This window comes from Penicillium mononematosum (genome assembly GCF_028829835.1).
Source record: "Penicillium mononematosum strain IBT 11891 chromosome Unknown utg000001l:1.0-4488741.0:1.0-4491989.0, whole genome shotgun sequence".
Taxonomy (NCBI): domain Eukaryota; kingdom Fungi; phylum Ascomycota; class Eurotiomycetes; order Eurotiales; family Aspergillaceae; genus Penicillium; species Penicillium mononematosum.
In genome coordinates, this window is record NW_026643271.1 from 3917967 (window position 1) to 3930705 (window position 12739).

General features: G+C 49.6%; 3 protein-coding genes across 3 annotated transcripts; 2 read left to right on the top strand and 1 right to left on the bottom strand.

The window, feature by feature from the left end:
* Positions 1-1605: 1605 nt before the first annotated feature.
* On the bottom strand, positions 1606-3391 carry N7519_001488 (translation initiation factor eIF2B subunit gamma; the record flags this gene model as incomplete). The annotated part of the gene is made up of 3 exons (XM_057288266.1): positions 1606-3059; positions 3155-3284; positions 3341-3391. 3 exons carry the CDS (start codon positions 3389-3391, stop codon positions 1606-1608), a joined length of 1635 nt encoding a protein of 544 aa, XP_057154349.1.
* Positions 3392-3744: 353 nt separating this feature from the next.
* On the top strand, positions 3745-5089 carry N7519_001489 (uncharacterized protein; the record flags this gene model as incomplete). The annotated part of the gene is made up of 2 exons (XM_057288267.1): positions 3745-4425; positions 4478-5089. The coding sequence occupies 2 exons, from the start codon at positions 3745-3747 to the stop codon at positions 5087-5089; spliced, it is 1293 nt and encodes a 430-aa protein (XP_057154350.1).
* Positions 5090-5850: 761 nt separating this feature from the next.
* N7519_001490 (uncharacterized protein) lies at positions 5851-8754 on the top strand (the record flags this gene model as incomplete). The annotated part of the gene is made up of 5 exons (XM_057288268.1): positions 5851-6033; positions 6092-6197; positions 6257-6469; positions 6522-7312; positions 7348-8754. The coding sequence occupies 5 exons, from the start codon at positions 5851-5853 to the stop codon at positions 8752-8754; spliced, it is 2700 nt and encodes an 899-aa protein (XP_057154351.1).
* Between the last annotated feature and the right edge of the window lie 3985 nt (positions 8755-12739).

A 12739-nucleotide genomic window follows, 5' to 3' on the forward strand; every position in this document is an offset into this window, starting at 1 on the left:
TGGTTGTGGTGGTCCACTCTAATCCACCTCGTTTAGATTTTATATCACCACATGCCTACGGAGTACGGACATGGAGGTAACATCCGAGACACTGTTCAATGTCACTAGTAAGGCCGAGCTCCTAGTTCTGCCGTATATCATGGCGTGATCATATCTATGGCTCCGAGAAATTAGGACATGGAACTTAAATATATTTTCGTGCTGCTACTTTGCGGAATATATATCCTACCTACCTAGGTAGGCACCTCGCCGCTGACTCCAAATAAGCTTTAACCCAACTTTTATCGGTAAGCGTACGGAGTACAATGCCGAAGCATTCTAATGACCTTCCGAGGCCAACTATTTTGACACGGGAGTTCGTGTCATACAGTTCAGCTTATTGGCACGGCGCCACTCCAGGGCTGAATCTCAAAGGATCCAAGTCCCCTCTCAAATTGGAGATATTCATGATACCAAGGTAGGCTGTGTGCTTACAGCATACTCACCTCTATAAGATTTGCGCAAATCTTATCTATACTGTACTTCAGACAATTCGGAATCTCGTCAAATTTGTCCCGCTTCCCCTCCCCACTTGCTGCAAACCACTCAATCCGTCGATCCACCTACAAGACAACTTCCCGCCTGATCGGCATACACTTTTTTTTCTCACTCAAATCGTTCAGACCATTTATCAACTCCGTTTAACATACTCCATACACTTGTGGAGAATCCTAATACATCTCTCCTTCTCCATAGGGGTTGGCACCTTTCCTGAGCTTGGAATTAGCGTACATTTTAGATTAGAGACAATATCGCATACTGAGGGGAAGGGGGCTGCGCGTCTGCTACCGCAAATCACCGATTAAGCATCCTAACGCCTCCGTTCTTTAACACCCGGGCTCTGTGCGTGGGAATTTAATCTCCTATTCAACCTCGGGAAGGAGCAACCGTCGATAATATGCACGGTGCTATGTGGCTGATCAGGGGTAGCAATTCGGGCACAGGCCAAGGGCCACCGTCACGAAACAAATGCGGAGAAAGACAAGAATTTCAATCCGTGGATCTCATTATGGCTCTGATGATTACTTCGTACTCCGGTTCTTTCTTTTCTCGCACATTACCCGCACGGTGCTTTGGTCGCGTCCAAATCCCGAATCCACATGCTTATGGTCTGATGTTTGACGGGTGGATGCAAAGAGTCCCAGAGAAGGTATTCGAAACTGCTCATTCGTGCGGAGGATAGTTCATGCAGTGTGCCAATAGTACTAATATCTCCACTGCCAAGATAACGTCCCCAAAAGGTCCCGTGCTTGCACCAGCATTGCGTTGGTGTAAGTACTAAGTTTTAGTATGCATCCGGGGAAACATTAGGTGGAGCGGATTGGCCATTGGCATTACACATGATGTCGTACTGTGGTATCTGTGAGCCTCTTAGCCTATCTTGTTCGGACCACGATATTGTTGTCTCAGTTACAGTGCCTGTTAGAGTTCATCACTGCTTCACATGTCGGGTTGTAAACTTTCATGACTTGGTGGATGCAGGGGTATAAAATTCTATTTTTCTGATCTCATGGATCTCATGGATCTTATCTCATAAACCTCTAGCCAGGATAAATATAGGTCAACTCAATAATCTTGGTCATCCGAAGCATCCATATCATCTTCATCATCAATACCCTCGAAGATCATGAACTTCTCGTTTTTGGCATCTGTTTCATCCGGAACAACGTTTCCGTCTTGAACCTCGCAATCCTTCATCACTGTTTCCCGGCCAATCTTGCTGCGGCGTCCAACAATCGTACCCGTTAATTGGCAGCGCTCGCCAACAACGGCACCGTCCATGATCAGACAACGAGTCAAGCGAGCACCGCTGGCGATATGGCAGTTAGCACCGATGATGGTCTCCTTGATCACACACTTCTCCTCAACCGTCGAGTTATTGTCCACCAGACAGTCGTTCCTCGTGACGGTGCAACGCTGCGCGATGCTAGCTGTGTGTGCCACTTTGGAGGGGTGTGCAAATGCCGACGAAGCAACTCGGCCAACCTCTTCGATGGACTCCAGCTTAGCCAGACGGAGAGAGGTAGAGAGAAGCATGGCGGACGAATCAACCCGTCGAACAAAAGGCGTTGTGCCCTTTTGGACGTAAGCGAGCATCGGCGGTAGATTGGACTTAGAACTCTTAACAGTTTGCGAGGTGGGAGCCTTGACACGAGAGGCAAATTTGGGGTCTGATGCGGCTGCGCTGGACTTGGCTGGGGTGGCTTTGGTGGTGCTCATGCTTTGTAAATCAATTTCCTCCTCTAGCGCTTCGCCATCGAGGGATTCACCGTCGTGACTTTCACTCTCACCTAGAGTGAGTCCGTGGCTCTGGCGACGGCTCTTCTGCTGGAAGATCTCGTTGATCTTCAGCTTCTCGCTGAGGCCTTGCTGCCACTCCGATTTGGCCCACCATCCAACCAAATCTTCACCAACTGACTGGAATTGCTCATTCAGACGAGCCATGTCCTTGACCCAGTATGGTAGGACGTAGATATGCGCATCACGGTATGTCGTCAGCAACTTCACCTGCGCATGCGTATCCACTAGAGAGTGGCGCACAAGGAAGCCCTTGTCATTTTCCAATTTTTCCTTCAATGTGGCCATGGGCATAGAGAGGACTAGCTTAGAGAGCGAAGAACGAGGCGCGGCATGAGACACGGTTGGAGCCTCGTTCTGCTCAAGTGGTGCAACTGCCACAAAGTCTGTAGCTTCGCCCTTGACACTCTCTTCCCGGCCCTGTGTCTGGTAGAACATACTGAGTCCATTCCGACGATTTTTCTCGCCGCCAGACACCATCCATGCTTCAAGCAGAGACTCTCCGGGGATTTCGCAAACTAAGTCGCAAGGCAGTAGAAGGAAGTCTGATTTGATACAAGTCTGCACCTCGGGCAAACGGAGGAGCTCCGCTGTGCCTGTCGTCATCTCGAGGTCTGCCGGTGCGATGACCGATGGCGAAGGAAGGGAGGTAAGATGTGGGTTCTGTCGTAGAGCGGCCTGTACGGGAGCGAGCGAAGAGGGAGGGGTGACCAAAGTGACATCTACTATAGTCAGTCCTCCATCCGATATTTTGCGATAGAGCACATAGCGTCATGGGATGCCCCGCATGCTATTTCGATGGTGGGAATGCGCTTACCAGTAATGCCCATCCTCTTTGACCAGTCTAGAGCGTACCATAGCATCGGACGGTTGGCCACAGGGATAAGGCATTTTGGGTATTCCTCGGGGTTCGAAGTGAATGTGTTGAGTGATACACCAGGGCCACACTTGGTCGTTTGTTAGCTTTTGTCTCAAGACATATACATGTAAGTTAGTCGCTCACAAGAATTAGGGCTTGCAGGCCCGTTGGCGGCACAGATACTGAGTGAGGCATGTTTTGAACTGACAACGCACTTGCGAGTTCTCACGCCTTGTCATATATTTCTCTTAAAACCGATAAGCCCTGAGGAGTCAGAAAAACCGCTTATATAATCTCCGCGGATGATAACACGTGATTATGACCCGCCTCCGGATTTAGGAAGACGCAAACAGGACAAACATAAGTAAACATCCGCGGTAATCTCCAGCCACATGTTTCTAGGACCCGAGGACATCTGCCTCCTTTCCCTATTCCCCTTTCCCCGCCCTCTTCTTTTGCCAATCGACGTGTGGAATGCGAGCTGCGAGTCATTGCGACCGCGATTAATAACTGTTAAATGTGCCACCTTTAATTGAACACCGATCGCAATGTCCTTCCCTCAAGACCCTCGGCGCCGCCGGGGCGGAGCCGGCACAGGGTTCAGCTCAACTGGCGGACGAACTGCCATGGGATACTGGCTCCCCCTGGCCTTGACTGCTGGAATTGCAACTATTAGCATTGCAGCTTGGATTTGGAGTGAACGAAATGACGACGAAGACGAAGACGACCGGCCCCACGGAGATGGCCGCCCTTACCCGCCTCCTGTTGGACCTGGTAGTGACTACCCCCCACCTTCCTATGCTACCGGAGATTATGCCCGAAGCGCAGGAGCAGAAGCTCTGCCTGGAGATGCTTCCTATGATCATAGTATGATGGCTCGCATGCAAGGTGCTTTGCGCCGCACGCCTAGCCCTCAACAGATCTTCGACGGCGCTAGCAAAAGAGTTGTGGCGGGTGTCACTGCCGCAGGAGCCTTTGTCGGTGGCGCTCTTACGTCAATTCGTGAGGATAACAAAGGTGAAGGCGACTTCGAGGACCACTCCAGATGGTCGGAGGAGGCTCAAACCAGAGCTCACGAGAGAAGCCAACAAAGCGCCATTACTCCGACTATGAGTGGTGGATTGCCGAGCCGCCCAGCAAATACCGGCAGAAAGGACAAGAAGGTAGTCGCAATTGTTGTCTCCTCGGTTTCATCGGCTGATTCCGACGAATTCTCTTCTGAACATGCGGTAAGAAGTCCTCTCCCTTGACACCCATTTTAGGCTTTTCTGACAATCGCAGTCCATTCTATCCCACCTCCCTGAACATGTTGACCTGGAAACCTCCAGAATCTTCGTGTTGATCTATGCCCCGGAATTGAAACACGCCATCAAATCTCCCACTACCCCTTCTATGGCTTCGTCTTATTCGAACATTGGCACCGAAGAAGGAGCCTCTGTCGCGGAACTGGCCTCTGGGGACTTGACTGCGGTCGAGCCCCGCCAGGAGGACGAATTGGAGGGCACATCTCGTCTCTTCAAGACGTTATATACGCAGGCACAAGCGCTTGTTGAAAAAGACAGCATGATCATGCCTTTCAGTACCCCAAGTGGCTATGTGCACCTCGCCCGCCACCTATTCCCAGAACTTGTTTATGTCCAAGAGTCTTTGACTGGCGACCAGGGCGAACCCGCTGTCCATATCTCTAATTGGGTCCGCCAGCTTATCGTCGTGGTCGGAGACGAGGGTGGTCGTGGCGGGCTCATCGACAGTGATGACGAGTCAGCACTTGGCGAAAAGGAAGAGAAGTGGTGGAAAAAGGAGGGCGTCACAGGACTCGGCAAGCGTATTGACGTGGTTGACGTTGTCCGAGTTGGAGATGACTGGCGACGACGAGTGCGTGGCCTGGACTAGGCCAGTCAGATCAAGTATTCTCCCCATGATTTTGATGTTGATATTTGTCTGCTTCCATGTCTATACCTGTTTCTCTTTTCTTGTTAAACCCCCCTTATGACTGATTGACCCTATTCCCCTGTTTTTCCGAATGGCTTGCTGTTATTTGATACAATTCACCATTGACAGAATAATGTATGCTTCTTTTATCGCAAGTTGCGTCTATTTACCACATTGATAACTCTCACAATTAGCTCACTTAGCTCTGACATCTATAGAGTGTTAGACATAAGATAGTAGATCTAGGCAACTGTATATCGAACTATTCAGGCGTTGATTCATCTACCTACAACATATGCATTCAATTGGTCTCATTGTTGTTGTATCTCATTGTTGCGTCTATTGACACTAGTCTTAATTCGGAAGTGGTCATGTGACTGACTTCACATTGACCCACGGCTTGGCATCATCAGTTGACCTACCTCTGCAAGACCTCGTCCAGCGGCTTCTCCGATTCACCCCTTCCCAGCAGCCTTATTGGACGGGTGCTTTCATTCTTTTATTCTTTAATCCTATTCGGTCAATCTCCGCCGATTTTCCGCATTGAGTCCAGCTGTGCTGGGGACCGGTGTCGCCCTACCTATCCCCACATGTCTCGCGCATCGGCCATCTCACTCATTTCCCGAGCACGGCTTTTATTCAACATCATCAAACCCGAACTCCGATAAGTCGCATTCTTAACTTACTGGTCTCGCCGAGGTTGCGCAACTGGCGCAGACATGATGGCGACCGCAATTTCCAAGCCGGCCTCCCATACCCAGAAGATGAAGCGGCCGCCCCCGCCTTTCGGCCAGGCCGCGGTCAACGGAGTCAAGGGCCAGCACCTATCGTCTTCACCTACATCTGCCGCCAAACGTCCTCCGACGGGAGCCTCCGTCAACGCAACTTCCAATTTCACAAATGGCGTGGCCCATGGGGCGACTTCCACGACCAAAGGCCCCCCTTAATCGGACCAGGAATCAGTCGCAAAGACCCATGGATCAGTCCTCGCGCTCTGGCCGGCCAGTGACGAGGACTGCTGCGACAGATCAGGCATATCGAGTTGGGAAAAAAGCGCCAGAACCATATGGTAAGAAGTTCTGTGGCATTCGCAATGGCAATGCGCGATCACTGACTTTCTCCTCATAGTGAAAACTACATCCTATATCCTCAAGAAATATTCGAAATGCCCCCCATCTCTTATTGTGCATTTACATCCTACACATTTCCGATTTGAACAGCAAGATGGTAGTTTCCCCTACAACTCCGAAATGAAGGTCATCATCGAGCACCTTCGTGCCGGGACAGTTCCGCATGATCTGATCGAGGAGCTACTGCGAGGCGGTGTTCAGTTCTATGAAGGTAGTTATTGGCTTTGACATGCAGTCGGATTACCCTCCGCTAACTTGATTAGGTTGCCTCATCGTCCGAGTCATTGATCACAAGTCTGCTTCGGCGCAAGCAAGAAAAGCATCCACTACCTCATCCAACGAGAACAACACGCCTTTCTCTCTACACAACTACAACGAACATATTACCCCATCGGCCTTTGTTCCATACCCAAAGCAAAATCAGCTCACGTCGGCCACACAAGGCACCAAGGCCGATGGGACATCCACTGCCAATCAACAGACAGATGGCATGGCGGCTGGCGAGCAGACGGATGACAAAAGCAATAACACAAGTCAGAAAACTGCCCCCATGAAGCCTCGAGTATTCACCACAGTGCTCCATCCCACTGCCCGCACTTTGCAGGCAGAATTGACACTGCTGGTCACCACTCCTGACCCGAGAGCCAACAAAGCGCCAGCGCAACAAAACTCCTCTGGTCCTTCAGCTACCCCTGGAGGCAGCCAACCAGACCGCGGTCATGTCGCAAAGAGACAGAAAATGCTGGTTGAGCCCGAGGACCTTTTGGAATGCGAGTCTAAGATGACACAGGCCTTGGCGCCTCCTCTCTTCCTGGATCCTGTGCATAGTATTGAAGCTGCTCAAGAGCTGTTTAAGCATCTGGAAAGCCCACTGCATCGCGACCCGCTGCCCTTGCCCAAGCGCCGAAAGAGAACCGTTGCCGAACTTGCCGCGGACGAAGCCTTGGCAGCCGAAGAGGAGAGATTCATGCTTATCATGGACGAACGACTGGAGCCCACGGCTTCTGGTCCTGGCGGTGCTGCAAAGGCTGCTGCCGTGGATGACGCGGGTGGTGTGGCACCATTCGACCCCGATTCTCTCGTTTCAAGACACTTGAAACGATTCGCATGCAACACGAGGAGAAGGCTAAACGTGAACACGAAATGAAGCTAAAGCAGGAGTTGGCCAAGAGGCAGCAGCAGGAGCAGGAAAGAGAACGGCGCCGTGCGATTGAGCAGCGGCAAGCCGAGGAACACGCGAAAGAGGAATCGCGGAGACAACAACTTGCCGCCCAGCAGGCGCAGGCTCAACTCGCTGCGCAACAGCAAAATCGTCACATTATGGCTCAGCCCAATGGCGTCAGCCAAGGCCAACAGTCTTCGCCTGTTGTACGTAACCAGACCCCGCATGTCACCTCATCACCACTAGTTGGTAACATTATGCCGCAGGCGGTTCCGATGACCATGACCGCGTCTGGGTCTGGCAGTCCACCACGGCCTCCATCTGCTTTACAGCATGCGCATCCGAATGTTATGAGCCACCCGATGGCACCTTCAAGAAGTCAGCAAGGACCAAGCCGACATGGTACTCCGCAGATGACCCAGGGTACGCCGGCTATGTCGCATGCCACGCCAATCATGCGCAACGTTACGCCTACTCAGAGGATGGGTCATGGCAGTCCAACTCACTCGATGGGTCAGACTCCGGTGATGAATCAGGGCATGGGAGCCACGCCGCAGATGAACGGAGGCATGTCTTTCACGCCACAACAGCAGATGATGCTGCAACATCGACAGCAAGCGCTTCTTCAGGCGCAACAACAAGGACATATCCCGCACAATCAGTTCACGCCACAGCAGCTAGCCCAACTGCAAGCCAATGCCCATGCGCAGCAAAATATCCAATCTCATCAGCAGCAAATGCTACAGCAGCAACAACAGCAGCAACAGCAACAGCAACAACAACAGCAACAGCAGCAGCAGCAGCAAGCTCACCAGGGTGTTCCTAAAGTTCCCCAACAAGGCCAGCAAGCATACCAGGCTCAGCTCATGCGTGCTCAATATGCGCAGATGCAAATAGTCAAACAGCAGCAGCAAGGCCAGCACCCACAAATGCAGGGCCAACAAGCCCAGCCACACCAAGGCAACCAGCAGTTAACAAACCAACAGCAGCAACAAATGCTGATGGCAGCTGCGCAGGCGAACGGTGGCCAAATGGGTCAAAATGGACAGCCCATGAACCAAGCCCAGAGATACACCCAGCTTTACCAACAGCGCTTGCTTCGCATGCGACATGATATGTCGACACGGTACATGGCTCAGTATGGCCCGCCAAACCAGTATCCTTCCAATATTGCCCAACAGTATGGTCCTGGGCTGGAAAAGACTGCCAAAGCGTGGGTCTCCGAGGTCATGCGACGTGAGCGGGATGGCGGACAGCAACAGCGGGCTGCGTTGCAAGCGCAGCAAATGCAGGCGCAGGGGTCGATGCACAGTATGGGTGGCATGAACAACTGAGGCTAGTCTGTTTGCTGGCTGATATAAGGTGGCGACATACGAGATTGATGATAACCTGTGAGGACAGAAGTTTTTTTTCTACATTTACAATTTCACCATTGTAAGATCTGGCTCGAGGCCAATTTATGATGAGAATTTACCCAACGGCAGTGGGCCATTGGTTAGCAACCGCTCACCGTTTCTTCTTTTGGCCTTTCTTTTCGTTCTTTTTTTTTTTCTTTCTGAAATCCCGGGGTTTTGTATAGGGACCAGGCATCGCGGAGATTGGAGAGGACGGCGTTAGTGTTTTTTGTTTCTTTTTGTTTCTTTTTGTTCTTTTTTTTTCCCTTATTCTGTTTTTCTTTTTTTTTTTTCGTTCAACTGTACAATTTGGGCGCGGCTTTCGGTGGGAACCCTGGGATTTATCAGACTCGATACCATTCTGTACAGGAGTTATTTTGATATCAACGACGCGACTATGGGGGGTTGGATTGCAAATTGCATTGTGGAAATACCTCGAATTTGATAAGACAAAATGCAAGAACTGGATTCTGTTTATACTCTTCTAAACGTTCGTAGGACCTCGTTAGTAAGTTTTGATTATAACCCTGGAGCCCTGGAGCTTCAGTGCACTCGGCCCTACATGTCTGCTGCCAGACACCTTGACGGACTGCATCATCTGTCTAAGCACATCTCGAACACTTAACATATCGAGATGATGTCGCATTGAACTTTACACGCACCGAGTTTACATTCTCAAGCGGGAAAAGGATCAAAAGCACAATCGAAGTGATAAATTCATTCCATATAAACAAGTCTACGAAATACAGGATGTCCCAGATCTTCAATGGATGTTTGCCACCTCGGGCGAACCGTAGGACAAAAATCTAGTACTCACTGGCTAGGGAGACGAATCTCCATGTCGATATAAGCACTTCTTCGGCGCGACCGCGGCCATGAAAGGGCCGGATCGCAATTTGACATCCGTGCTATAAGCTGCAAAGCTGCGGGAGAGAGGGAAAGGCACATGGTAAGGATAGTAAGTATTCAATTAGACACATAAGGTATCAAACAGAGCTATGAAAAGGGGGATATCGAACGACATCGTCAGTATGTATCATGCAAAAACAGACAGCCAGTGATAGTGACTATCACTGAGACTGTTCTCTGGTCAATCGGTACTCAGACTGTTGAGCTTGATATTTTTGAAACATTCATGGAGAAGTTCATGTCAATAGAATTGGTGATCATCATAGTAAGGATAGACCAGAGTTGCCTCGCGAGATGGAGGGGGTATATAAAGGCAAGGCTAAAGTCAATGACCAGGGGAAAACATTAATCCCTTGAGCAATGGCTTTGCAAAGCATGTTGTCGTATGATCGAGGTCGACAAATGATGTCGGATTTTATGTGAAAGAGCTACAGAAAATTGGTGTGCTGAGTTTTTATATCGTGTGATTACATAAATGATGTGTCAGCGCTGGCGGGTCTATGGGTGACTAAGCTGGTTTCCCGATCGGGAAGGGTATCAACAGCCGAGTATACGGTTCAGCTATGGACTGATGTGGGCTTCTGGTGTCTTATGGCTTTTGCAACTGCAAACACCTGATAAAAAGGATCGAGTGGATATAATGGCGGGGGTCTAGACTATAAGATTGTTAGACTCTGGTTGGCTTGAGGACTCACCTAGAGTGCGTTCAAAAATGGCAATGAGATCCAATAATATGGTAGAAGTAGGGGAAATTGAACAATTTCACCCAACGAGATTAAAGCAAGGTGGGAAATCAGGCACCATCGAAAATATATGGACTATGAGGACCAATTCGAGACCCCAAGCTAGGGATGGGGATCGCCGCTCATCCGAGTACAAGTAAGCCGAACGAATAAGCGTCGGAGATCTTCACTACCACGGATGAACCCAGAATATACAATATAGAGAATAATAAAATTGAGGTTGCATCGCATACAAAAGAAACAATCGCCCCAGAAAATAACTCATACTAAAATAACCCAATCTCAGAGTCTAGAACCCACTTGATTGACACTCTAATATCACATTCCAATGCACGTACATCGTACTCTGTACTCTCCGCACAATTGGTGTAGATCGGTATAGTGTATGCAGGGCCATTCGAAAAGGTCGCTCGCATATCAACAGCAAGTTAGATGGGCATTGCGACTTTGACTCGGATGTTGGAAGGTCCGTAGTTATGCTGTTCCAAACTCTGTACAATGTCTCAACCTACTACATTGTACCTTAGCATCGAAGTCCACGCGTACTAACATACCGATCGGTGTGCTAATGGTAGTTATCCAAGTGGCCGGGAGAAGCTTTCCGTGGAATGTGGTAATAGGTACGCATTGTGTGCTCGTTCTATCTGGCACTAAATAGGGAAAGTCAACAGAGTTCGGAATAGCTGCAGTGAGATGAACAGCAGATCGAACACGAAGCAGCGGGAATAGTTCACCGATCGTTGGCGCAATCTTCAAATGGGACTAATGATTTACGGAACCAAAAAAAAAAGAAAGAAAGAAAGAAAGAAAAAACAAGTTATTGTACAGGATCAATAGCCTATTAGCGGAAGGGCGGATGCATCTCCAGACGTTAATCCTCATGGGTACTATGGTGCATTGGTAAAAGGACGAAATCAAGGAATGGAAACCAATAAAGTGGGAAGGTTGGATATCATTCCCGCATATCATGCCATTGGGTCATGCCATTGGGACTCCCATTCCCAATTTGTACGGCGTGGCATATAAATAGCGCGGTGTAACGTACTATGTACATGCAGAGCATGGGCGTCGGGCTAATTTAACGTCGTGCCTAATAATCACCACACCGCACAATGTGCCAAAGGCCGGTGTAGCGGTGGACTCTGGGTATTTGGAATCGGGATTTGGAATCTGGGATTGGGATTGGGATTGGGTTGGGGAACACAGTTTGGAATTAGTGGAATATCTCTGACATCGGAAAATAAATGAGGCCAGAATTCTGTATGTGACCCTTTTTAGGATAGAGAGAGTAAAGAATGTATATGCCGGTAGTCGATGTGCAGGGCAAAGAGGTCCTACCAAAACCCTTGGAGTTTGAAGAACGGTAAGAGATTCCATGCACGTCGATCATTGAAAAAAGCAAATATGGGTTTCGTCCGGAAAACGACGGGACCTTTGTCATAGGACGTTTGTCTCTGTCCTTTTGCTCGGAAAGCCTTATTGCCCGTGGAATTGGGAATGAGGAATGGGGGGTGACGCATAAACATCCACGGTGGCGAGAGTCCAGGCACGTAGGAACGCGGCTCTTGACTGTGTGGGATCCTTGGCCATGCAGTGTGTACGTGTGTACAATGTAGCATGTTGAATTCTGTTTTTTGCTTTTTCTCATTCCCGTCTCGTTCTCGTACTTACTTTTTTTTTGCGCCAAGTGCTATACTTAGAACTACGGAGTACGTTGGAGGGCTTTTCCAAGGGTTTGGGTCGTCACAGAGAACGGGTAAATGGGGCTCCACATGGCTGTCTGATACATGCTACTAGCAATGTTGGTTGCGCTGTCGAAAGTGGTGCGGGTCATGGGGTGGAGTATCGACTCTTCGCCCCATTGTGGTTTGCAGTAGTATCGCAGTATGTATTCGGGGCACTGTGTTCCACATAAAGAGTATACAGTATTATTATGATGGGTAAATGGCGCCCATAGCCGCGGTGAAGAGATGATGACATGGCGTTTCTGGAACTGGGTGATGGGAAGACCCCCGTTTAGGGGTTGGAAGATGTGGGGAGTTCTGAGAGAAGACGAGTAGAAAGCACAGTTGGACCATGCTCTATTTCTGCAGAAGGCCCGATTTGTTCGACATTTGATCCACTTCAATCGAGCAGACAGATCGGGTTGGAGAGATCCAGGAACTAAGGATCTAGAGCCCCGAGTGTTGTGATGTGTAATATTTTAGGCGCATGTCTCGACCCAAGATCAGGAGCCACGCGAGAGGCCAAGTTACATTGTAATACCAGTCTCA